This window comes from Hemiscyllium ocellatum, chromosome 9 (assembly GCF_020745735.1).
Source record: "Hemiscyllium ocellatum isolate sHemOce1 chromosome 9, sHemOce1.pat.X.cur, whole genome shotgun sequence".
NCBI classification, from domain to species: domain Eukaryota; kingdom Metazoa; phylum Chordata; class Chondrichthyes; order Orectolobiformes; family Hemiscylliidae; genus Hemiscyllium; species Hemiscyllium ocellatum.
In genome coordinates, this window is record NC_083409.1 from 98,167,275 (window position 1) to 98,192,716 (window position 25,442).

Here is a 25,442-nt window from a genome sequence, read left to right on the forward strand (position 1 = left end):
TAACAAGTACTGAGATTTGTGCAGCTGTTAGTGCACATCATTCACTGCTGTGTGTGTTAAATACAACACTTTTTGTGTCTCTACAGATTCACCAAAGCAGACAAAACAATGCAGGTACTTTACTAAGGAGGAAACAGAGACGAAAGTGGATTTTAATGGGAAAATGTAGAAAGGTGACAGAAAACAACTTTGGAGCTTAAGACAGTTTGGAAGGGAGGAAAGAACAAGTGGCTTAGGAAAAGTGACTTAGTAAAAAGCAGAAGGATGGACAAAAGCACTTTCAAAAATAGTAGAATAGAGGGAGAAGGATTTAATAAAGCTTGGCCAGTGGGTCATCTAAAAATTACAAATAAAAACAAAGACTGGAATATATTTAAAATACAGGCAAGACTCCAGGTTACAAATGTCCAGGTCAATTTGTATACAAGCTGGAACACAATACAAGATAAAATAGCTGTTCATAAGTACGAGCAAAGTGTCACATTGGATTATTAAAATTAAAATGGAATCTTGTTCATAAGTACGTGTTCATATGTGATCCATTCATGAACTGGGAACTGCCTGTAGTCACCAAAACAAGCGTCAGCCAACAAAAAAACTTTACATGTCATCTCTCAAATTTAAGAGTTCTCGACTTTGAAGGGAAATGTACACCAAAGTTATGAAATTGCTTCTTTTATAATTAAAAAAAGTAGTAGTTGGCAAAAGTGAATAACTTTTCTGATTCACTTTTATGTACAGCTGAATAATCAAACTGTGCCAGAAACAGCATATACAGCATGTTTTAAAAGGATATGCAAAAAATAATTAAAAACAAGAAACATTTTGAAGCAGTTTAATGTTTTGCCAGATGTCTAAAACAAAATTATAAAAACACTTTTGGTAGTTAGGTTTAATCAAAACTTTAAAGCAAAATTTTAAAATTATAAAATGGAAAACCAAAACTAAACAAGTACAAGTTAACTGCACAAACATTGAGGATGCCACTAAATTCAGAGATAAAGATGAGCGTCAACAGTTCAGAAAGAAACAAATATTTATTTCAATTTTGTTCTCTTCTGTTCACACAAGCTGTCAAACAACTCTCTCTGTTAATAAATGCTACTGCAACCTATAACTGATGTGACGAGGAGTGTGCTTAATATCATGGTTTTTGAGGTAGGCAAGACTGCCACATCATTTTGTTTGAAGATAGTAGTTTGAAAGGGCAAAAATTTAAAGTAAAACATACAAATGTGAAATAATGCAAAGAGCACTGGGCAGTATTATTGAAAGAATGCAACTTCTAATTAGGTACAATTCTTCCAGCTGTACTTCAAAAAAAATTCACATTGAAGTCATTGGTGAGATGAATTTCATATGGTCTTCATGTTAGTTTCAATCACAGCTGCTCCACCAATGGTAAATCAGTCAATCCAGGTGGTGGGCTCTTCAGGAACATGGGCTGAAATGAAGTGACCTACGACATGTTTTGCCTTTGTGTGGATTGTTGTGTGCCATAGAAGTGTTAGGAAGGAAAATAAAATGATTTTTAAAATCATTAGAAGCACTTGTTTGTTTAAAAGGCAGCTTTGCATTTAAACTCTCAAAAGAGAGCAATGGATTGGAGAAAGGGGACAAGGGAATGGCAGTGGTCAGGAATATGAAGGAAATAAATAAATTCCATGACTGGATTGAAAGAGGAGGCTGGCTGATTTAACTCAATTGGTATAAAATTCAGAATTGAAGTCAATAAAATCTGCTTTAAATAAGCACCTGCTAGTATTAAATCATTTTGTGCTTATCCCACACATGCAACACAAATCATTTAATATTCCAATGAGTTATATGTCTTCAAAGAATGGGTGCTTCAAAGCCTGTTCTGCTGTTATCCTAGTTGCTGGGTTCAAATCTAAAAGTCTGTCTAGGAGGTCATATGCTAGGTCTGGAACTCTAGTCCAGCCCTTTGTATCTGATGATCTAGCTGTGCTTTTGAAATTAGAGTCCCCCTGAATATCCTGTTTGATTCTTCTTGGTTGGCTGTGAAATTCTTCTTTGTATATCAAGGAATCAGTCTTTTCATCATCCTTTCTAGTTGGAGCTGTCACATTGCCAGCAATTTGTAACCCCTCTTTTGGCTCAATTTTTTGGTTTGGTTTTCTTTTACTTGAACAATCTGTTCCTCGTAGTCTTTCACACAGAGTCTTCAAATCCAATTTTGGACATTCCTTGCTACACGAAACAGCTTTACCTAAAAGAAATGCAAGTGAGTTAAATCTTTGACGTATGGCAGCATACTTTGTACACAATGAAATTATAAAAGCGACAGATTTCATGGCATTTAATAAAAATCTATATTAAAATGTATTCAGTGCTTTAAACTAGGAGTTGGTTTGCTAGAAATATTAATTACCATTCTGATCTGGTCTTCAACTTTGTAGAATGTTCAGCCACCATATGCAAACAGACCACTGCTGCAGGTAGTAGCAGACAGGTCATGACACAATAAATGGAATTTGACAGAGGATTAGCTCATGCAGAATGTCCTATCCCTGAAGAGAGTTGATCATTGGTACAGCCACAACATGAGAATGCCTTCCAAGGCAGGTTTCATACTGGGGCCAGTAGTACCATCAGCTGGAATCAATGTTTAGAAGCAGACCTACAAGTAAGCATGCCTGTTTATGGGTCAGTCACATTTCTACCTGGATCAGCAAAAACAGGTTCTGTTTGATGTCTACAATGATAACATTGGGGAAGATATTTAGCATGCAAGCAATAAAAGGTAATTTTGGACCAACTGAATCTGTAAATAGGCAAATCAAATCAAGATTGACAGAGGAGGAAATCCTGAAGTGTGGCTTTCTAGCTCAATACGTTGAGGAACCAACTAGCAAATCCACGATCTTAGATGGGTATTGTGCAAATCAGAAAGGAATAATTAGCAAAAATTAAGCTGTGCAAGGTCCCTTTTTTTTGAAGGGGGAGGCACAACTTCATCAAGATGGCGACTGACGCAGTTAGTTCTGAGACTGTGGTCCTCAATTTAAATAAGGTAAACTGCAATGGTATGAGGGAATGTTACTTAAAGGTATGACGGTGGACAGGCAATGACAAACATTTAGACAGTGCATACAGGAACTGGCACAACCATTCCAGTCTGGCTCAAAATGGGCAAGTGGCCCAACCATGGCTAACAAGGGAAATTAGGGCTGGTATTAGATCCACGGAAAGAACATACAAATTGGCAATAAACAGTCAGAGGATTGGTAATGATTATGGATTTCAGCAAAGGAAGACAAAGGGATTGGTGGAGAGTGACAAGATAAAATTCGAGAATAACCTTGGAAGAAATATACAAGCTGATGGGAAAAGCTATTGTACGTATTTGAAGGGAAAAAAATTAAAGAAAACAAGTATCAGTGCCTTATAATCAGAAACAGGAGCAGTTGTAATGGAAAATAAAAAGAGATAGTAGATCAATTTTATATATATATACTTTGACTTGTCTTCACAAAGGACAACACAAATAATACCCCAAAAATGTTGGGGAAAACAAAGGGTCGAGTGACAGGAAGGAACTGAAGGCAATTAATATTAATAGGGAAATGCTATTTGGAAAACTGACAGGATTAAAGGCTGATAAATCCTGAGGACCCAATAATCAAGGAAACAGGGAATTGCACACAAGTGAGCTTATAATGCTGGAGTCCATTTAAAAAAAATTAACAACAGAGCATTTGGAAAACGGTGACAGGGTTGGACAGATTTGAACACATTTACAAAAGGGAACTCCTGTTTTACAAATCCACTGGAATTTTCTTTGATGGTGCAACTAGTAGAGCTGATAAAGGGAGCCAGTCGATATGACTTACTTGGACTTTCAGCAGGTTTTCCATAAAGGTCACAGATAAAAGATCAGCATGCAAAATTAAAGCACGAGATTGGGGGTAGTATAGCGACATAGAAAAAGAACTGGCTGGCAGACAGGAAACAAACTAGCAGAAATTGAGGACTGCAGATGCTGGGGATCAGAGTTGAGGAACCTGATGAAGGGCTTATGCCCAAAACGTTGATTCTCCGGCTCCTCAAATGCTGCCTGACCTGCTGTGCTTTTCCAGCACCACACTCTCGAGACAGGAAACAAAGGAATAAATAAGCCATTTCAAAAGCTTTATCTACTCTTTTGAATTCCAGTTGTTCTCATGTAATTTTGCTCTCTTCTGCCCTGTTACTCAGAATAAACCTTTCCATTGTGTGTTGGCATCCATTAGTTATCCATTTCAGTGACATAAAGCACTCCTGGTGTAACCTAGTCAATAGCAAAATAAACACAGGAGCAGTATTAGGCCATTTCGGTCAATGAACCTGTTGTTATTCAAGAGAATTGTGGCAATCATAGCCATTCACCCCACTAACCCATATCCCTTTACACCTTTAGAAAGCGGTCAACCTTTACTTTAAACATAATCAATGACTAAGCTTCCACAACCTTCTGGTGTAGAGAATTCCAAAGGTTCGCAACCCTAAGTAAAAAGATTTCTCATCTCAGTCCTAGAGTGGCCCTTCCTTTCATTCTGAAAACAAATCCATGTTCAAGACTCCCCAATCAGGGAAAGCATCTTGTTTGTACCCTCCTTGTGTCAACTAGGCCCAGTTAGCACACGCCCAATTTTCCTAATCACTCTTTAGAGGACAGTCCCATCATCTCAGGAACTGGTGACCTTCTGTAGCGTTGCCTCAATAGCAATAACATCTTTCCTAAGGTAAGGGGACCAAAACTCTAGACAGTACTCTGGTTGCATTTTGACCAAGGTTCCATGAAATTAAGGCAAGACTTCACTACTTCTGTACTCAAAACCTCTTTTACCAAGGGCAAATTATATCATTAGGCTTCCTAATTGCCTACTGTACCTGCAAGTTAGCCTTATGTGACTTATCGATGAGGACACCCAGGTGCCATTGTAAACCTACATTTTCTAACCTCTTATCATCTAAGAAATACTCTACATATCTGTTCTTCCTATCAAATGGATAACCTTTCATTTTTCCATATGGTATTCTATCCACCATAATCTTGTTCAATCACCAAGTCTGTCCAAATCATCTGGAATCTCCTTTGCATGTTCCTCACACCACACATTCTCACCTAGCTTGGTGTCATCTGCAAACCTGTAAACATTACATCTGATCCCCAAACTTACCTATTGTGAACAGCTGGGACCCTTCAACATCTCACGAATGATAGCCTGCTAGTGTGAGCATGACCCTTTTGTTCTGACACTGTTTTCTGCCTGATAACCAATCTTTAATCCATGCTAGTACATGACCACTTGATATAATTTTGCTGACCAATCTCTCAAATGTCCTTGATACTCCAAGTATCCTGTCTCTACTCAATTCTGTTAGCAACATCCTTAAAAAAAACACCAACAGGATTGTTCATTTACCATTTGTAAATCTATGCTGACCGTGCTCTATTATCCAAGTATTCATTTTGTACATCCTTCTTAAATTTTAGCATTTTCCCAGCTACTGATGCAAGGTTAACTAATGTGCAAGTTCCCCATTTTTTCTCTCATTCTCTTCTTAAATAATGGAGTGATATTTGTTAGTTTCAAATCTGCACAAACCATTCTAGAATTTAAGCAATTTTGGAGGATGACAAATAATGCATCTGCTATCTTCTCACAGCTACTTCTTTCAACACCCTGGAATGCAGAATCAGATGCAAGGGAGTTATCAATATTTAGTTCCATTAATGTCTCCAACTCAATTACCACTACTATTTGGTGTCCTATCAACAACAAAAACCCTCAATGTTCACTATTTATTGCTGTTCCTTAGCTCTGAACAGATTTCACGTTTAGTTCTTCTGATCAGACAAATTCCATCCTTATTAATAAATACCATCTTGAGATCCAGGCCTTAGAAATCTGATGCTGTCCCTGCTACACCAATTCTCCAGCCACATGTTCAATCAAACATCATGCCTCTACTTGCAAGTGCACAGCACTAGGTTTATTGCTGAGATTACAGTTCATGAGCTTCTTTATTTCTTTTCCTTACTAATTCCCCAAAATCTACTTTCAATGCCTTACCCCCTTCCTCAAATCTTTCCCATTCACCAGCTCTCATTGAAGAATGGCCTAATTTCTGCTCCTATACCTTATGAAGAACCTAAAAGTTTTATTTTTAAAACAGAAACATTTTAACTCAAACTAAACATTCAACCCAACTGATATATGCTGTTGTTTATGTTCCACTTATGCCTCCCCAAATCCTACTTTATTTAATTCTATCAGAATATTCTCTTCCTTTCATGGTAATTTAGCGGTCTCTGAAATGCATCCATATTGCTGGTCTTAAAATACTCCAAATAGTAGAAGGGTCCACATTTTAATCCTAAGGGAAAATGTTTCTCCTGGATTTCATACTGAATTAATTAGTGAACAACTTGCATTTGTCTCCTCTAGTTTTTGGACTTTGCAAACGCCTACAGATTTGGTCATATTATTTTGTAATTTTAAATGTTCATCAGGTATCACAGTCTTTTCTCTAAGACAGTCGGGTCCTACCTGTTCTGACGTTGATGATAATTAAACACTTAGTTTTGGTATTGTCTTGGTAAATCTTTTTATCAAAAGCTTAAAGTAACCTCTCTGCTTTTCAATTCTATTCTGCTGCAAGATTTCATCCTTTTGAAACTGCATTATGTGAAAGTCCTTTCAAACAAGGCATCTGGCAACAAAACGGCCTGTGAGCACTGTGCTGTATACTGGCAATGTCTTAGAATCGTACAATTAACAAACCACGCCAATGCACCCAAAATGAAATGCGTCAAACTGGGCAAAAGTCATTTCTGACAGGACGATTACATTTGGCAATGAAAACGTTCATTGGCATGGATTTGAAAAGGGAGTATACCAAGTAAAAGACCAATTACATCTTGGAACTTTTTAAATAAGCAAGACATGTCTGTCTATAATAAAACTTAAATGAGCCCTGCATTACATGAAATAAAATTATTGCTAAACTGCACTGAACAATTTTGTACAAATGCTTACAAAATAAAATGCACATTTTGTATATTGCACAAAACGAACCAGCATTAACGGGTTATTTGCATATGATAGTCGCAAGTGATTCAAACATGGAACACATAGTCATTATTGAAAGTTCTGAAAAATACAAAAAGGCCACATACCAACATTGTCTTTAAATGAACTCAGGAGAAAAAGGAGACATATTTAAAACACAACATGTTTTTGAGTTTTCCAGCCAATTTACGTGCTGTCTCACACAACTACCCCCTGCATATTTAAGTACGATGATTTTTGGCTACATCAGAAATATGCCTGGTCAATTTTACAATATTAAATGCTGTGATGCAGAGCACCTCGTAGCCAAACTTTCCAGTCTAGGACTCTTTGCAAATTTTTCAGCCTTTCAGAGCTGTGAAAAAGGTTTGAGAAACCTAATTGAGGTTTTTGCATCATCAAACTCAATGTGACTTCAATGACTTTTTTTTAAAAATATGATTATATTGCCAATGATCATTTCTCTCTTAAATGACCTAATTAGCTGTATTTTGCAGGTTATTTTCACTGCTCTTCAAATCATTCATTTCGGTTATCTTGCATTGAGCTGTGGTCGACATAGAAGAGTGTGGCCAATGCAAAGTGTTTCCTTTGTTCCTATTAGGTAACATTATTCCTATTATCTTTCCATATAGTTTTATTTTACAATCAATCATTCTTAGAAATGACGACTCTTGGAGAGATAGATTTTAAGCACTGGCAGCATTTCAAAAACAGCTAAGAGTTTATTTGCAATATCTAAATTTAGAAATTATGGCCAGATTTGAGATTACTCAGGCATCAAGGCCTGCCTTTAGTCCACATTAGCCCAACTTCCACAACTATCAGCTACGTGAACCTGACTGGTTTTCTGATTTGTGCCCATAGCCGTTGACTTTAATATGCTCAAAGTTGAAAATTACATGACACCAGGTCATTGTCCAACAGGTTTATTTGAAAATATAAGCCTTTGGAGCGCTGCTCCTTCATCAGCTGTGTGATTTTCAACTTTGCCCATCCCAGTCCAACACCAACACCTCCACATCATAGCTTAATATGCTCAAACTAGCCTTAATATGCTGAAATTGACTAACAATTTATAACAGAGAAACACACCATTTGGCCTGCATTTATATTCCACACAAACTTCCTCTTTTACTTTTTAATTTGACTCACAACATCAACATATTCTTTTAATCCTTTCCTCTGTGTGCCTGAGTGTTTTAAGGGTAACACTGATTCAGTACCAGACTGCACACGACAGTTGCTTATGGGTGCCTTGGAATTTCAGATTAACATTTTGCTTCTGTTCTTTATTTTACTCCATTATGATTTCACCTTTTTTTAAAAAAAATTCCAAATTTTTTCCACTTTATTTCTAATCTGTGTGTCTTTAAAAAAAGCAAAATGCTTGTAAAAGTACCGCTGATTAATTCTCTCTATAAAGATTTCATTTCTTATATTCCAATTATGTGTTTAGTCTGCATTTTTACAGCTTTCTCTTTATTTAACAAACCAACTAGTGGTCTAGAGTTCCCATAATCAACGTATAGGAGTACTGCCTGATAAGATTTTTTTCTGGACTGATATCAATTCATATACTAGAAATTAGATTATTACACGTTATTCAAGATACTACTTGTTGTAGTCAACTTAGCTTGTCAAAATGCTTTTTGCTTGCGTCTTACACTGGCCAATCATACAATTCCACTGGAAAAATAATGCATACAATTTGAAATCAGAATTCTGAAAGGCAAAATTGTGTGCAATTCATATTTAAAACTTTAAATTATCTCTATGGTGAGTCTTTACATTCATCCGATTTAAGTAACATGGAGAGAATAATTGATGTATATATAGTGGAAGACATTCAAAGACTTTTAAAAAATCTGTGGCACGTTCAAGCATGCTTGAACATGGTCTTTGATCAGGAGGAGACCGGAGGCAGTAGCAAGCTCTCTGCTTCTCCTAAAACTCCATGCTGTGGCTTGGCCCGGGTGCCTACATAGAGATAAGGTTTAAATAAGACTTTAATATCTGGACACTTCTCATTCCTTTTGGCTTTGTTTCCTTTACATTTGTTGCTGTTTTTATTCCAGCTTTGTAATCAAATGTGCAACCAAGATGGTGCTGTTGAATGGCGATTTTGTACACTTTTCACAGTACTCCTGCATTCCTATACTCGAATGCACATGACAATAAAATCTAAATCAGAGCAAAACATTCCTGTGAACTATTGAGCATTTAATAAAACTGTCTTAATAATCTTGAAACATTATTGGAAACAGACAAGACAAATCTGTTTCTATTGATTTTTGAAAGTACATATTCCGTACCAAATGATTTAGCAGCCTGAATGGTTTCCTTCGATCCACGGATAGCCATGATCTGGGCCAAAGCAGTCAAATCATCACTGGCTTTAAAAAATGGGTATCGGGCACTCAGCAAAGAGAGAAAGACGACGCCTGCAGACCACATGTCAATAGCTGCAAAGCAAAGCACATTTTGGGGTTTTATACAAAAGCCAAAAATAAAAGCATATGACTTGTCATATGCATCCAAGTAGACACCATATCTTTAAAGAGTGTTGTAACAGATTATATGGAAGAGTTCACTATTGTTGAAACATTTTTTGCAGTGGGATTTTACATTTCTATGACCATAATATAGAACTGCATATTTTTGAATACATTGAGCATTAACATATACATTTAATAAAATCTATTTCCCACAACAGGAACACTGGTGTTGAACTTTAATCTGTTTCTCATTTTCTGTCTAAGGATCAAACAAACACACTCATCGCATAGCTTTGAAATGACAATATGTATATGTGAAGCTGAATTAATCTTAACTTTGCTTGGTGCAACTTGTTTACATTTGTAAACATTTGTATTCACTGATGTTTCCTATTATAGGGTAAAAACAATGACTGCAGATGCTGGAAATCAGATTCTGGATAAGTGGTGCTGGAAAAGCACAGCAGTTCAGGCAGCATCCGAGGAGCAGTAAAATCGACGTTTCGGGCTGAAGCTCTTCAGCCTATTATAAAAAAAACATTCTGTTGAAGATGGAAAGATGGATAATAATGGTGTGAGACACTACAATACCTACTTTTGTCACCAAGAAATGTAAAAGCAATACAACATGGCCATAAAAAACATGACGTGGAGGAGCTGGTGCTTGATTGGGGTGGACAAAGTTTAACATCACACAACACCATGTTGTAGTCCAACAGGTTTATTTGGACACATTAGCTTTTGGAGTGCTGCTCCTTCATCAGGTGGTTGTTGAGAATAAGATCATGAGACACAGAATTTCTAGCAAATGATGACAGTGTCATGCATATGTATATCATTTCAGTTGCATAACACTATAATCTTTTGCTATGAGTTCTGTGTCCTATAATCCTGCTTCACAACTACCTGGTGAAGAAGCAGTGGTCCAAAAGCTAGTGCTTGCAATTAAACCTGTTGGACTACACACTGTATATCATATCAGTAATATTGTGGGATTTTTAAAATTAAAAAGAAAAACCTATTATTAGCAACTCACGAGTTGGTTCAATCATAGCACAAAGAGCAAATTTCTCCTTTAAAAAAAACAAAGGAAGTAAATAGACATTATTAGATAAAACAGGAAATAGATTTCAGGACTCAAAACAATTAATCCCATATGTATGCGGATCTAAATTTCAAACATTCCTGTTTTGACAAATCAGCCTTCTTTGCAAAATTTGTAAAGTATCATGAATATCAAACAATAAAAGATTTCTGGCAATTTCAAAAAACCAAGTGTGTACACAGATGTGAGTGCACAACTTGATCTGTACACATCCCAAGTGTGAGATTTCCTGTTTAGGACTATTATTGGTGTGCATCTGATCTGGCCAACATGCATTTGATCAACTAATTTAAGAAGATTCTACAAAACTTAGAATCAGTTACTATTTTGTTTAAAAGTGCTTTAACTTTGTTAGAATATATTATGAAACAAACACTCTATTGCAACCGTATTATTAAATTTTGGGTAAAATGCTGGGGGCTTTGTCACTTATGGTAATATCTGCTGGCAACAAGCCTGAAGCAGTTAAAGATCCAAGTGAGGCCCTTATTTTGTTTCTAGGGTGGGAGAGTGAGGAGTAAACAATTGGAAATAAAAGCAGCAGCTGCCAGGTTCACAGTGGATGGCCTTTGAACCTCCTAAATTCTCAGAAAGATGTTTATAATATCAGGTTATAAACATTAGTGAGGGCTCTTGTGGCAGTGGTCATATCCCTGCCTCAGAGCTAAAATGTCCATGTTCAAGTTGCACCTGCTTCAGAGGTGCATCATACATTTGAATAGTTTAATTTGAAAAGAACTATAAACATTAGTGCCGTAAATTGTCTATTTACGTCTAAGATGATAGTAAATTGGTATGAAAGATCAACACTTCTACCTAGATTCCAGGTATTACCAAAATGATGATGCAGGGGAGTTATTTTTGAGATCAGGTTACAGGCTCCCCGACAAATTAGCAACTATCAAAATGAAACAGCAGTTTCTGTGGGGTCAGCAGAGAGAACATAGGAACAAAACGGGCATAAGGAAGCAAGTTAGCCTGTCAAGCTTGCTCAGTCATCCAACAGGTTCACTAGTAATGATCTACTTTAAAGCCTTTATTCACAATATATCCCTATTCTTTTACATTTGTGGTATTTAGGACGATGTACATCCTTACATTAAACATAATTCTGCAGTCCTTTGGGGTACAGAAATCTAAAAGGTTCACAACGCTGACTAAAATAAATTTCACATCATCTCAAATCTAAGTGACTATTTCTATCTGGAAATGGTGTTCCCTGATTTTAGTGTCCCAAACTAAGGGAACATCTTACCTACATCTATTATAGCCTTCTCTTTATGTATTTTCTAGGCTTCAATGAGATCTTCAAAGATCGAGAGAATTCAGGCACAGTTTCCCTGATCTCTTTTGAATGGCATCCCAGGAAGGATTCTGGTGAACTTTCATTGAACCACCTCTAATGGCAATAATATCCTTCTGAGGTAAAGGAACCTCAGCACACATGATTCCTCATGGGATTCCAAGTTTGATACCACTTAAATAAGATTTTGTTACTCGTGTACCCAAAATGCTCTTCTAATACAGGCTAACATCTTCCTAATTTTTTTGCTGCACCTGCATATCAGACTTCAGGTGACTTGTTGGCAAAGACTTCCAGGTCTCCTTACATATCTACACTTTCCAATCTCTTTGTATTTAAGAAATACTCCATGCACATGTCTTTCCTATCAAAGCGGAAAAGCTCATTTTTCCCCCGACATATTCCAGCTGTCATGTTTTTTTGGCCACTTGCTAAATATCCAAATTTTCTGGATGTCACTTTGCATCTTTTTCACAGCACATATCATTTGATAATCTTCAATTCCACATTCCTGCCTCTTCCCCTTAACACTTAATTCTTTATTCATTAAAATTCTGCCTATCTCAGTATTGAACATTATTAACATCCAGCCTCTACAATAAAGAATTCCACAGATTCACTACTCTCAAGACAAAATTCCTCCTTATCTCTATCTTAAATGAGTATCTCTTTACTGAGATTATACTCTTTGGTCTTGGACTCTTCCACAAGGTTGCCTCTTATTCTGCGAAGCTTCAATGAAAACTTTCTCAACCTCTTCTCATAAGACAATCCTCCATATTCAAGTTCAACCTCTAGAACCTTTTCTAAACTGCCACAAATATAACTATACCTTTCCTTAGATGGATGGACAAAAACTGTTCATATGACTCTATTTGTGATCTGACTATTGCCTTGCATCGTTTTAGCAAGACTTCTCTATTTTAACATTCCGTTATCTTTGAAATAAAGGCCAGCATTCCATTTGTCTTCCTAATTACCCACCACAACTTTACTGCTGGCCTACTATGATTCAGAAAGCCCAGAAATCTATCTATACTGCAGCCTCCAGTAGACTTTCTCCATTTAAATAATACTCAGCAGTTTTCTTCCTGCCAAAATGCATAACCTCACATTTTCTCATATTATATTGTATCTATCAAGATTTTGGTCATTTGCTCACCTTAGAACATAGAACATAGAACATAGAAAAATACAGCGTAGTACAGGCCCTTCGGCCCTCGATGTTGCGCCGACCAAATCCTACCTAACCTACACTAGCCCAATAACTTCCATATGCCTATCCAATGCCTGCTTAAATGACCATAAAGAGGGAGAGTTCACCACTGCTACTGGCAGGGCATTCCATGAACTCACAACCCGCTGCGTAAAGAATCTACCCCTAACATCTGTCCTATACCTACCACCCCTTAATTTAAAGCTGTGTCCTCTAGTAACAGCTGACTCCATTAGCGGTAAAAGGTTCTCAGTGTCTACCCTATCTAAACCCCTAATCATTAGATTACTTTATTAGATTAGATTACTTACAGTGTGGAAACAGGCCCTTCGGCCCAACAAGTCCACACCGACCCGCCGAAGCGCACCCACCCAGCCCAATTCCCCTACATTTACCCCTTTACCTCACACTATGGGCAATTTAGCAAGGCCAATTCACCTAACCTGCACATTTTTTTTTGAACTGTGGGAGGAAACCGGGGCTCCCGGAGGAAACCCACGCAGACACGGGGAGAACGTGCAAACTCCACACAGTCAGTCGCCTGAGTCGGGAATTGAACCCGGGTCTCAGGCGCTGTGAGGCAGCAGTGCTAACCACTGTGCCACCGTGCCGCCCACTAATACAATCATCTTATACACCTCTATCAAATCTCCCCTAAACCTTCTTTTCTCCAATGAGAACAGGCCCAAGTGCCTCAGCCTTTCCTCATACGACCTTCCTACCATGCCAGGCAACATCCTGGTAAACCTCCTCTGCACTCGTTCCAATGCCTCCACATCCTTCCTATAGTATGGCGACTAAAACTGCACACAATACTCCAGATGAGGCCGCACCAGAGTCTTATACAACTGCAACATGACCTCAGGACTCCGGAACTCAATTCCTCTACCAATAAAGCCCAGTACACCATATGCCTTCCTCACAGCACTATTTACCTGGGTGGCAACCTTGTTTAGATTAGATTAGATTACTTACAGTGTGGAAACAGGCCCTTCGGCCCAACAAGTGTACACCGACCCGCCAAAGCGCAACCCACCCATACCCCTACATATACCCCTTACCTAACACTACGGGCAATTTAGCATGGCCAATTCACCTGACCCGCACACCTTTGGACTGTGGGAGGAAACCGGAACACCCGGAGGAAACCCACGCAGACACGGGGAGAATGTGCAAACTCCACACAGTCAGTCACCTGAGGCGGGAATTGAACCCAGGTCCCTGGCGCTGTGAGGCAGCAGTGCTAACCACTGTGCCACCATGCCGCCCTCTGTTTACATCCCTCTGTGGACTGTATCATCCTATGGCTTATCTTCTCACTTATTTCTGTTTCATTTTTAAATTTGGCTGCAGTACAATCACTTCTATCATCCAAGCCATTAAGATATACCGTAAACAATTGTGACCCTAGTACTAATTCCTGAGGTACTCCTCTAGTTACAGGCTGCCATTTTGAAAATGCCCCTTTTGTTGTAATTCTGTTTTCTATTGGTTAGCCAATCCTTTATCCAGTGGTACAAACTTAGTTAAAGACAAAAAAAAAACCCTGCAGTATCCAAGGTCAACAAGCAGGAGGCTGAAAGAACACAGCAAGCTAGGCAGCATCAGGAGGTGGAATATACTATCTCCAAAACTACAAGTTCTTATCTTAACACTCATAAGTAGCTTTATGCCTAATACCTTATCAAACTCAACTATATTACATTTATTGGTTACCCTTTATCTGTCTTGCTTATGAATTCCTCAAAGAATTTCAACAAATTTGCCTGGCATGATTTTCCTTCATGAAACCATGCTGACTCTGCTTGCCTATATTATGCATCTCTAATTGCTCTACCTTTACATTAGACTCAACATTTTTCCAATGCAGATATTAAACTAACTGGCATACAGTTGCCCATTTCTCCTCTTGCGGCTGTCATTTTGGAATAAGGGTGTTATTTGAAAAACTGCCAATTGAAAGAATTCAAGGATTTTTTTCTTGTCAACCTGTTCAGAGATGTTACTATATACCCCTTAAGTACATTGGACTTGAACCTAAGCCTCCTGGCTTAGAAGAAGGGACTCTACTACTGTGCCACAAGTACCCCAAGAGAATTATCACCGACTTCTGGTTGACTAGTCCAGTGACATTACACTACGTCACTACATGCCTTGGAAGGTCACTAATTGTGCATCCACCAACTCAATAGATCATAGGTGCAGGAGTAGGCCATTTTGCCCTTCGAGCATGCACCACCATTCATTATGATCATGGCTGATCATCCTTAATCAGTATCCTGTTCCTGCCTAATCTCCATAACCTTTGATTCCACTATCCTTGAGAGCTCTATTTAACTCTTTCTTAAATGAATCCAGAGACTGGGCCTCCACTGAGCATTCCACACAGCCACCTTTCTCCTCATCTCTGTCCTCAATGGTCTACCCCGTATTTTTAAGCTGTGTCCTCTGGTTCGGCACTCACCCACCAGCGGAAACATGTTTCCTGCTGCCAGAACGTCCAATCCTTTAATAATCTTCTATGTCTCAATCAGATTCCCTCTCAGTCTTCTAAACTCAAGGGTATACAAGTCTAGTCACTCCAGTCTTTCAGCATAAGGTAGTCCTGCCATTCCAGAAATTGACCTCGTGAACCGACGCTGCACTCCCTCAATAGCCAGAATGTCTTTCCTCAAATTTGGAGACCAGAACTGCACACAAGACTCCAGGTGTGGTCTCACCAGAGCCCTATACAGCTGCAGAAGAACCTCTTTGCTTCTATACTCAACCCCTCTTGTTATGAAGGCCAGCATGCTATTAGTCTTCTTCACTACCTGCTGTACCTGCATGCTTACCTTCATTGGCTGGTGTAAAAGAACACCCAGATCTCTTTGTATTGCCCCTTTACCTAAATTGATTCCATTTAGGTAGTAATCTGCCTTCCTGTTCTTGCCACCAAAGTGGATAATCATACATTTATCCACATTAAACTGCATCTGACCACTCACCTAACCTGTCCAAGTCACTGTGTAATCTCCTAACATCCTCCTCACATTTCACCCTCCACCCAGCTTAGTATCATCACTAAACTTGCTAAGATTATTACTAATACCATCTTCTATATTATTAATATATATTGTAAAAAGCTGCGGGCCCAGCACTGATCCCTGCAGTAGCCCACTGGTCACTGCCTGCCATTTCGAAACGGAGCCGTTTATCGCTACTCTTTGTTTCCTGACAGCCAACCAACTTTCAATCCAAGTTAGTACTTTGCCCCCAATACCATGCGCCCTAATTTTGCTCACTAACCACCTATGTGGGACTTTATCAAAAGCTTTCTGAAAGTCAAGGTACACTACATCCACTGGATCCCCCTCGTCCATCTTCAGAGTTACATCCTCAAAATATTCCAGAAGATTAGTCAAGCATGATTTACCCTTCATAAATCCATGCTGACTGACCTGTCCTGTTACTACTATCCAGATGTGTCGTAATTTCATCCTTTATAATAGACTCCAGCATCTTTCCCACCACTGAGGTCAGACTAACTGGTCTATAATTTCCTGCTTTCTCTCTCCCACCTTTCTTAAAAAGTGGTACAACATTAGCCACTCTCCAATCTGCAGGAACTGATCCCGAATCTATCGAATTCTGGAAAATAATCACCAGCGCGTCCACAATTTCTTGAGCCACCTCCTTCAGTACCCTGGGATGTAGACCATCAGGCCCCGGAGACTTATCAACCTTCAGACCTAACAGTCTCTCCAACACCAATTCCTGGCAAATATAAATTCCCTTAACTTCAGCCACTGTTACCTCAGGGAGATTGCTTGTGTCTTCCCCAGTGAAGACAGATCTGAAGTACCAATTCAATTCTTCTGCCATTTCTTTGTTCCCTGTAATACATTCCCCTGTTTCTGTCTTCAAGGGCCCAATTTTAATCTTAACCATTTTTTTGCCTTTCACATACCTAAAAAACTTTTACTATCCTCCTTTATATTTTTGGCCAATTTACCTTCGTACCTCATTTTTTCTCTGCGTATTTCCTTCTTAGTAATCCTCTGTTGTTCTTTAAAAGCTTCCCAGTCCTCCGTTTTCCCACTTACCTTTGCTATGTTATACTTTTTCTCTTTTAACTTTATATGTTTCTTAACTTCCCTCGTCAGCCATGGCCACCCATGCCTCCTCCTAGGATCTTTCTTCCTTTTTGGAATGAATTGATCCTGCATCTTCTGCACTATACCGAGAAATATCTGCCATTGTTCCTCCACTGTCATCCCTGCTAAGGTATTGCACCATTGAACTTTGGCCAGTTCCTCTCTCATAGCTCCATAGTTCCCTTTATTCAAGTGAAATATTGTCACTTCCGATTGTACCCTCTCCCTCTCAAATTGCAGATTGAAGCTTATTGTATTATGGTCACTATTTCCCAATGGCTCCTTCACTTCGAGGTCCCTGAGCAATTCTGGTTCGTTGCACAATACCAGATCCAGAATTGCCTTCTCCCTGGTAGGCTCCAGCACCAGCTGTTCTAAGAATCCATCTCGGAGGCACTCCACAAAGTCTCTTTCTTGAGGTTCATTACCATCCCAATTCTCCCAGTCTACCTGCATGTTGAAATCCCCCATAACAACTGTAGTAACATCTTTGCGACAGGCCAATTTCAGCTCCTGATTCAACTTACATCTGAAATCCAGACTACTGTTTGGGGGCCTGTAGATAACTCCCAAGAGGGTCTTTGTACCCTTAGAATTTCTCAGCTCTATCCATCCTGACTCTACATCCCCTGATTCTAGGTACCCCCGTGCAAGGGACTGAATATCATCCCTTACCAACATGGCCATCCCACCCCCTCTGCCCGTCAGTCTGTCCTTACGATAACACGTGTAGTCTTGAATATTCATTTCCCAGGCCCCGTCCACTTGAAGCCACATCTCAGTTATCCCCACAATATCATATCAGCGAATTTCCAAGAGACTCAAGCTCATCCATCTTATTTCTAATGCTTCGTGCATTCATATATAGTATTTTTAATTTGTTACTGCCCTCATCGTTCCCATCAACTCCTATTTCACTCAACCTACATAAGGTCTAGGCGACTAAGACTAACAAAGCTTTGGAAGAATATCAGGAATGTAGGACCAAGCTGAACCGAGGAATTAAGAGAGCTAAAAGGGGTCATAAAATATCTTTAGCAACAAAGTAAAGGAAAATCACAAAGCCTTTTAGTTATATATAAAGGATCAAGAGGGTAACCAGAAAAAAGGTTGGCCCACACAAGGATAAAGGAGGAAAATTATGCGGGGAGTCAGAGAAAATTGGAGATTCTTAATGAGTATTTTGCATCAGTATTCACTGAGAAGAAGGTCATGACCATGTTGAAGTTAGGGATAAGTGTTAGGGATAGACTCTAGATCAAGTCGGCATTAGTAGGGAGGAAGTGTTGAGTATTCTAACCAGCGCTAATGTGGACAAATACCCATATCTGGGTGGGATCTATCCCAGGTTACTGAGGGAAGCGAGAGATGAAATAGCTGGAGCCTTAAACATGGGTGAGGCCCTGGAGGACTGGAGAATTACTAATGTTGTCCGCTTGTTTAAGAAGGGTAGCAGGGATAATTCAGGTAATTACAGACGAGCGAGCCTGACATCAATAGTCAGGAAGCTGCTAGAGAAGATACTGAGGGATAGGATCTATTCCCATTTGGAAGAAATGGGCTTATCAGTGATAGGCAACATGGTTTTGTGCATGGAAGGTCATCTCTTACCAACTTAATAGAATTCTTTGAGGGAGTGACAAAGTTGATTGATGAGGGAAGGACTGTAGATGTCATATACATGGACTTCAGTAAGGCGTTTAATAAGTTTCCTGTGCTAAGTTGATGGAGAAAGTGAAGTTGCATGGGGTTCATGGTATACCAGCGGGATGGATAAAGAACCACATGGGTTTTCTCCGGGCGCTCCGGTTTTCTCCCACGGTCCAAAGATGTGCAAGGCAGGTGAACTAGCCATGCTAAATTGCCTATAGTATTAGGTGCATTAGTCAGAGGGAAATGGGTCTGGATGGGTTACTTTTCGGAGGGTCGGTGTGGACTTGTTGGGCTGAAGGGCTGTTTTCACACTGAGACAGAGAATAGTAGTGGAGGGAGCTTCTCAAAACGGAGAACTGTGACCAGTGGTGTTTCACTGGGATCTATGCTGGGACCACTGTTGCTTGTGCGAAACATAAATGATCTCAAGGAAGATATAGGTGGACTGATTAGCAAGTTTGCAGGTGACACGAAGATTGCTGGAACAGCAGATGGTGAAGGGGACTGTCAGAGAATATAGATATAGATAGATTGGAGAACTGGGCTGAGAAATGGCAGATGGAGCTCAACTTGGATAAATGTGAAGTGATGCATTTTGGAAGGTCGAACTTGAACACTGAGTATAGGATTAAAGACAGGATTCTGGACAGTGCGTAGGAATAGCAAGATCTTGGTGTTCAACTGCGGAAATCCCTCAAAGTTGCAACTCAAGTGGATAGGGTTGTTAAGAAAGCATATGATGTTTTGGCTTTCATTAACAGGGGGATCCAGTTTAAGAGCTGCGTGGTTTTGCTGCAGCTCTACAAAACCCTGGTGAGACCACACTCAGAATATTGTGACCATGAGTTTTGAGAAGAATTGTAGCTCAGATTGAGGTTCTGAATCTAGGTTTGCTTGTTGAGCTGGAAGGTTTGTTTTCGGACAATTCGTCACCATACTAGGTAACACCTTTAGTGAGCCTCTGAATGAAGCACAAGTGGTGTAGCCCTCTTTCTAATAATATGCTGGTGGTTCCTTGGGTTGGTGATGTGATTTCCTGTGGTGACATCTTTTTCTATGGTGATGTCATTTCACATTCTTTTTCTCAGGGGGTGGTAATTGGGATCCAAGTAAATGTGTTTGTTGATAGAGTTCCAGTTGGAATGCCATGCTTCTAGGAATTCTCGTGCATGTCTCTATTTGGCTTGTCCTATGATGGATGTGTTGTCCCAGTCGAAGTGGTGTCCTTCCTCATCCGTATGTGAGGATACTGGTGAGAGTGGGTCATGTCGTCATAATGAGCATCAACTAGCCACATAATGACATGATCCACTCTCACTTGTATCCTTTCATACAGATGAGGAAGAACACCATTTCAACTGGGACAACACATCCATTCTCAGACAAACCAAACAGAGACACGCACAAGAATTCCTAGAAGCATGTCATTCCAACTGGAACTCTAGGAATTCTTGTGCGTGTCTCTGTTTGGTTTGTCCGAGAATGGATGTGTTGTCCCAGTTGAAGTGGTGTTCTTCCTCATCCGTATGTTAAGTATACAAGTGAGAGTGGATCATGTCATTATGTGGCTAGTTGATGCTCATTATGACGACATGACCCACTCTCACCAGTATCCTCACATACGGATGAGGAAGGACACTACTTCGACTGGGACAACACATCCATCATCGGACAAGCCAAACAGAGACATGCACGAGAATTCCTAGAAGAAAGAGTTCCAGTTGGAATGCCAATCAACAAACACGTTTACTTGGATCCCAATTACCACCCCCTGAGAAAAAAAGAATAGGAAATGACATCACCAACCCAAGGAAACACATTATTATAAGTAGAAAGCAGGCTAAACCACTACTGCTTCATTTGGAGGCTCACTGAAGATGTTACCTAGTACGGCGACGAAACATATATCCATATTGTGTCCAGTTCTGGTCTCCCTATTTTCAGAAAGATGAGGCGGCTTTGGAGAGGGTGCAAAGAAGTTTTAGCAGGATGCTGCCTGGACTGGAGGGCTTGTCTTACGAACAGAGTTTGACTAAGTTTGGACTTCTCTCTCTGGAGAGAAGGAGGAAGAAAGATGACCTGATCAAGGTGTACGAAGCAACGAGAGACATGGATAGAATCGATAGCCAGAGACATTTGCCCAGGGCAGAATTGATTGCCTTGAGGGGTTAGTTTTAAGGTGTTAGGAGGAAGGTATAGTGAGACTTCAAAGGTAGGTTCTTTAAGAAAAGAGTAGTGAACGCATGGAAAGCATAGCCAGCGGTGGTGGTGGAAGCAGAGTCATTAGGGACATTTAAGCGACTGCTGGTCATGCACATGGACAGCAGTGAATTGAGGGTGCATAGGTTAGGTTATTTTATTTTAGATTAGGATTAATCCTTGGCACAACATCGTGAGCCGAAGGGCCTGTTTTGTTCTGTACTTTATGTTTTTATCTGAGATTGTTTACTGTATCACATCCCCATGACTCCTTTGGCTATAAATTCTGTCAGCATGATCTTAACCTCCACGACCACCTGATGAAGGAGCAGCATTCCGAAAGCTAGTACTTCCAAAAAAACCTGTGACTATAACCTGGTATTGTGAAATTTTTAACTCTGAATCACATTAGTGTCCAGAAGCTCTCATATACAGTTGCAGAAATATTGCCTGATCTGACAACTCTACCATATTTTATTTAATTTACTAATATACTCTACTGGGGGTGATATTACTCAGTTTACTGGATGGCTGGTTGTTGCAGAATGGTGCCAACACCACATAGAGATGTGGTTGAGGTTATCACAAAGGATTCTTCTTTTCAATCTCTCCCCTTCCCAGAGTTGTGGTGACCCTCAAGTTAAATCACCACCAGGTGTCTCTCTCTCTCTCTCTCTAATGAGACAGCAGCCTATCTTCTGGTAACTTTATACACTCTAGTATCCCTGCTGTTTACCGTTCATGAAAAACCAGTATAAATCTTATATACAAGCTATTTTTAAGAAAAAGAGAAACAAAAGACTAGAGATCTAAACAAACCAAAGACCTTACTTATACTGTAAAGATTAGAAATACTCATCAATCCTACTGAATGAGCTGCTTTGTTTATGCAAAGCAATCAACGAACACCTCTTTCCTTCCTCTGCCTCACTCCTCAAGAAGCTTAACATCAGCGCTCTGCGTACACTCCCATTAAAGAGGGTCTGGATCACTTAGAGGATCGGATTTCAGCAGGTTCTTAATTGATCTGCTTTCTTTCTAACAATCCTTTTCAGCGTTCAGTACGCTTGCCTTTATTGGTCAGAGCATTGAATATAGGAGTTGGGAGGTCATGTTGCAGCTGTACCGGAAATGAGTTAGGCCACTTTTGGAATACTGCATGCAATTCTGGTCCCCCTGCTCTAGGAAAGATGTTGGAAAACTTGAAAGGGTTCAGAAAAGACGTGCAAGGGCTTTACCAGGGTTGGAGGACTTGTTTAGAGGCTGGGGTTGTTTTCCCTGGCGCATTGGAGGCTGAAGGGTTACTGTATAAAGGTTTATAAAATCATGAGGTGCATGGATAGGGTGAATAGCCAAGGTCTTTTCCCGAGGCTGAGTCCAAAACTAAAGGAAATAGGTTTAGGGTGAGAGGGAAAAATTTAAAAGGGACCTAAGGGGCAACTTATTCACGCAGAGGGTGGTGCTTGTATGGAACAAGCTGCCAATGGAAGTGGTGGAGATTGGTACATTTACAACATTTAAAAGGCATCTGGATGGGTATGTGAATAGAAAGGGTTCAGAAGGATATGGGCCAAGTACTGGTAACTGGGACTAGATTACTTCCGGTTATCTGGTTGACATGGATAACTTGGACCAATGGGCCTATCTCCATACTGTACAGCTGTGACTCCAAGGTGAATACCTACAGAATTTAATCTGTACATTTCAGTTTAGTGCCAATTATAAACTAAATTAGGCCAAATTAATTGCTGTTTGTACATATTAAAGGTTCGACTTTCTTATCCAGAAAATGCACACACTCAGATTTCAGGAAACACCAGGAATATTTCTGAGCTGTCATGATGAGAATCTGAGTACCAGCAATAAATCCAATTCCATTAAGGATGCTGAACCTTGTTCAGCTCAACACCTAGCCAAAGTTACAGCCTCCAGTAAATCATCTAAATTGGTCTGTTCAAGTCAATGGTTTCTGGACATGGAGTCTCTACAACTGCTTTATGACCTGCTCACAAGATGTAGAAATGTTTAATTAAAGAATGCATGAATAGAAAAGTTAATTACACCTAAAACACTGCACAAGTTTCATTTCAGTTTTAGAAGCCAAACAAAAATTGTTTTAACCCTTCTGTACCTGAAGTCTGATGTGGGCACTTCATCAAGACTTCTGGTGCTCTGAATCCTGGAGTACCTGCTCTTGGGGCAACTTGTTGGCGTCTAATGATAAAAAAAGGTAATCTTATTACTTGAAAACAACCATTTAGAAAAAAAACATAAAATATTTCTATTCATTTCTGTTGAACATACTTTTCAATCAGGTGTTTTACAACCACAGCTGAGACTGTCATTTGAATTTCAGTTTTCCCCTTTGTACTACTTCAGTCAGACTGCCCTGCTGGCTAGGGGTACAGCAACAGAAGTAGCATCTTCAGAATCTGCTTCTTTACATTCTATCAGAGAACAGACTGAAAGCTGTTTGTCCACGCCATACCCCGTAAAGACATAAAACAGGCAAGTTGTAGAAAGAGAATTTTGCTCTCTGTTCTGGACCCAGCATATTCAAACGTTTACAAATCAAAGGAATTAAACAATTGAAGGTGGATATTGCCATACTCCTCATGAAAATAATTTCTTAATACTTCACTAGTTAGCACAAATAAACTAATTCCTTTACTGGTCAGAATATAGAGTACAGTAGTTGGGAAGGTCATGTTGTGGCTGTATAGGACATTGGTTAGCCTGCTGTTGGAATATTGCGTGCAATTCAGGTCTGCTTTCTATCAGAAAGATATTGTGAAACTTGAAAGGGTTCAGAAAAGATTTACAAGGATGTTGCCTGGGTGGAAGGATTTGAGCTATAGAGAGAGGTTGAATAAGCTGGGGCTGTTTTCCTTGGAGCTTCAGAGGCTGAGGGGTGACCTTATAGAGGTTTATAAAATTATGAGGGGCATAGATATGACAAATGGACAAAATATTTTCCCTGGGATGGGGGAGTCCTGAACTAGAGGGCATAGATTTAGGGTGAGAGGGGAAAGATAAAAAAAGAGACCTAAGCGGCAACTTTTTCCACACAGAGGGTGGTGTGTCTGTGGAATGGCCAGAGGAAGTGGTGGAGGCTTGTATAATTGCAACATTTAAAAGGCATCTGGATGGGTATATGAACAGGAAGAGTTTTGAGGGATATGGGCCAGGTGCTGGCAAGTGGGACTAGATTGGGTTGGGATATCTGGTTGGACTGAAGAGTCTGTTTCTGTGCTGTACATCTCTGTGACTCTAAAATCTGAATACAATAATTGAAAATAAGCACTTAGTGTAGGAAATACTCATTCATTGGGACTTTAATGAATCCTGAGGTGAGCATTTAGATCACTGAATTGCAACAATAATGTGGATTATTCCAAGTTACATGGATTTCTTTGTGAGTAGCATAGCACCAGTTGGTGTGGAAAATTAAACTTCATGTCAGGATCTTTGTTAGAATTTATTCAAAAATCTTTCTTTATTTTGACAGTGTAAGCATCTCCCTTATCAGAGCTATTTTTTCTACAAAATTTTAAAATAAATGGTTAATTTTCTTATGTCAGATTTCGATTTAAATGATTGAGTTGCTACAATTTAACGAAACATTTGGAATTCGACTTTAAATTTCAGACAGCTTTCAGTGAGTGAAAGTATCATTGGATCATCATAGAATCCTTACAGTGCAGAAGCAGGCCATTTTGGCCCATTGAGTCTGTACCGACCCTCTGAAGAGTATCCCTCGCAAATCCACACCACTCCCCAACCCCCCCCTCCCCATTCCTATAAATTTCCATAGATAACCTACACATCTCTGGACACTATGGGCAATTTAGCACGGCCAATCCACCTAACCTGCGCATTTTTGGACTGTGGGAGGAAACTGGAGCACTTGACGGGAGCATGCACAACTCCATACAGGCAGTCACCAAGGTTGGGATCGAATGTGGGACTCTGGTGCTGTGAGGCAACAATGCTTAACAATGAGCCACCACAAAGTGTTTATCTGTTGCATGAATATGTAATTCTGTAACTGTTGTAGTCACATCAACTTTTCCACAAAAATATTCAACTACAAGAATGAAAACGAGATGCTGTGAAACTGGACAGAAGTAAAGTTTTAGATGATATAAAGGTAGAATATTGGAGACCATTCCGGGAATGTAGAGTGCTGAAATAATCAAGACATGTCTGAGTAACAAGGAAGCTTTCAGCAGTTGATCAGCTGTGATAGGAGT

General features: G+C 39.6%; 1 protein-coding gene across 2 annotated transcripts in view; it reads right to left on the reverse strand.

Annotated features, from left to right (window-relative positions):
- Nucleotides 1-967: 967 nt before the first annotated feature.
- Nucleotides 968-25,442, reverse strand: part of cdc7 (cell division cycle 7 homolog (S. cerevisiae)) — a 100,396-nt gene continuing 75,921 nt past the window's right edge. For both annotated transcript variants that reach the window (XM_060829971.1, XM_060829970.1), the window contains exons 10-12: nucleotides 23,321-23,403; nucleotides 9,395-9,544; nucleotides 968-2,230 (exon numbers count right to left, since the gene is read on the reverse strand). In XM_060829971.1, coding sequence (XP_060685954.1) covers nucleotides 1,824-2,230; nucleotides 9,395-9,544; nucleotides 23,321-23,403 — 640 coding nt within the window. In that variant the 3' untranslated portion in view covers nucleotides 968-1,823. The remainder of the gene's footprint in view (nucleotides 2,231-9,394; nucleotides 9,545-23,320; nucleotides 23,404-25,442) is intronic.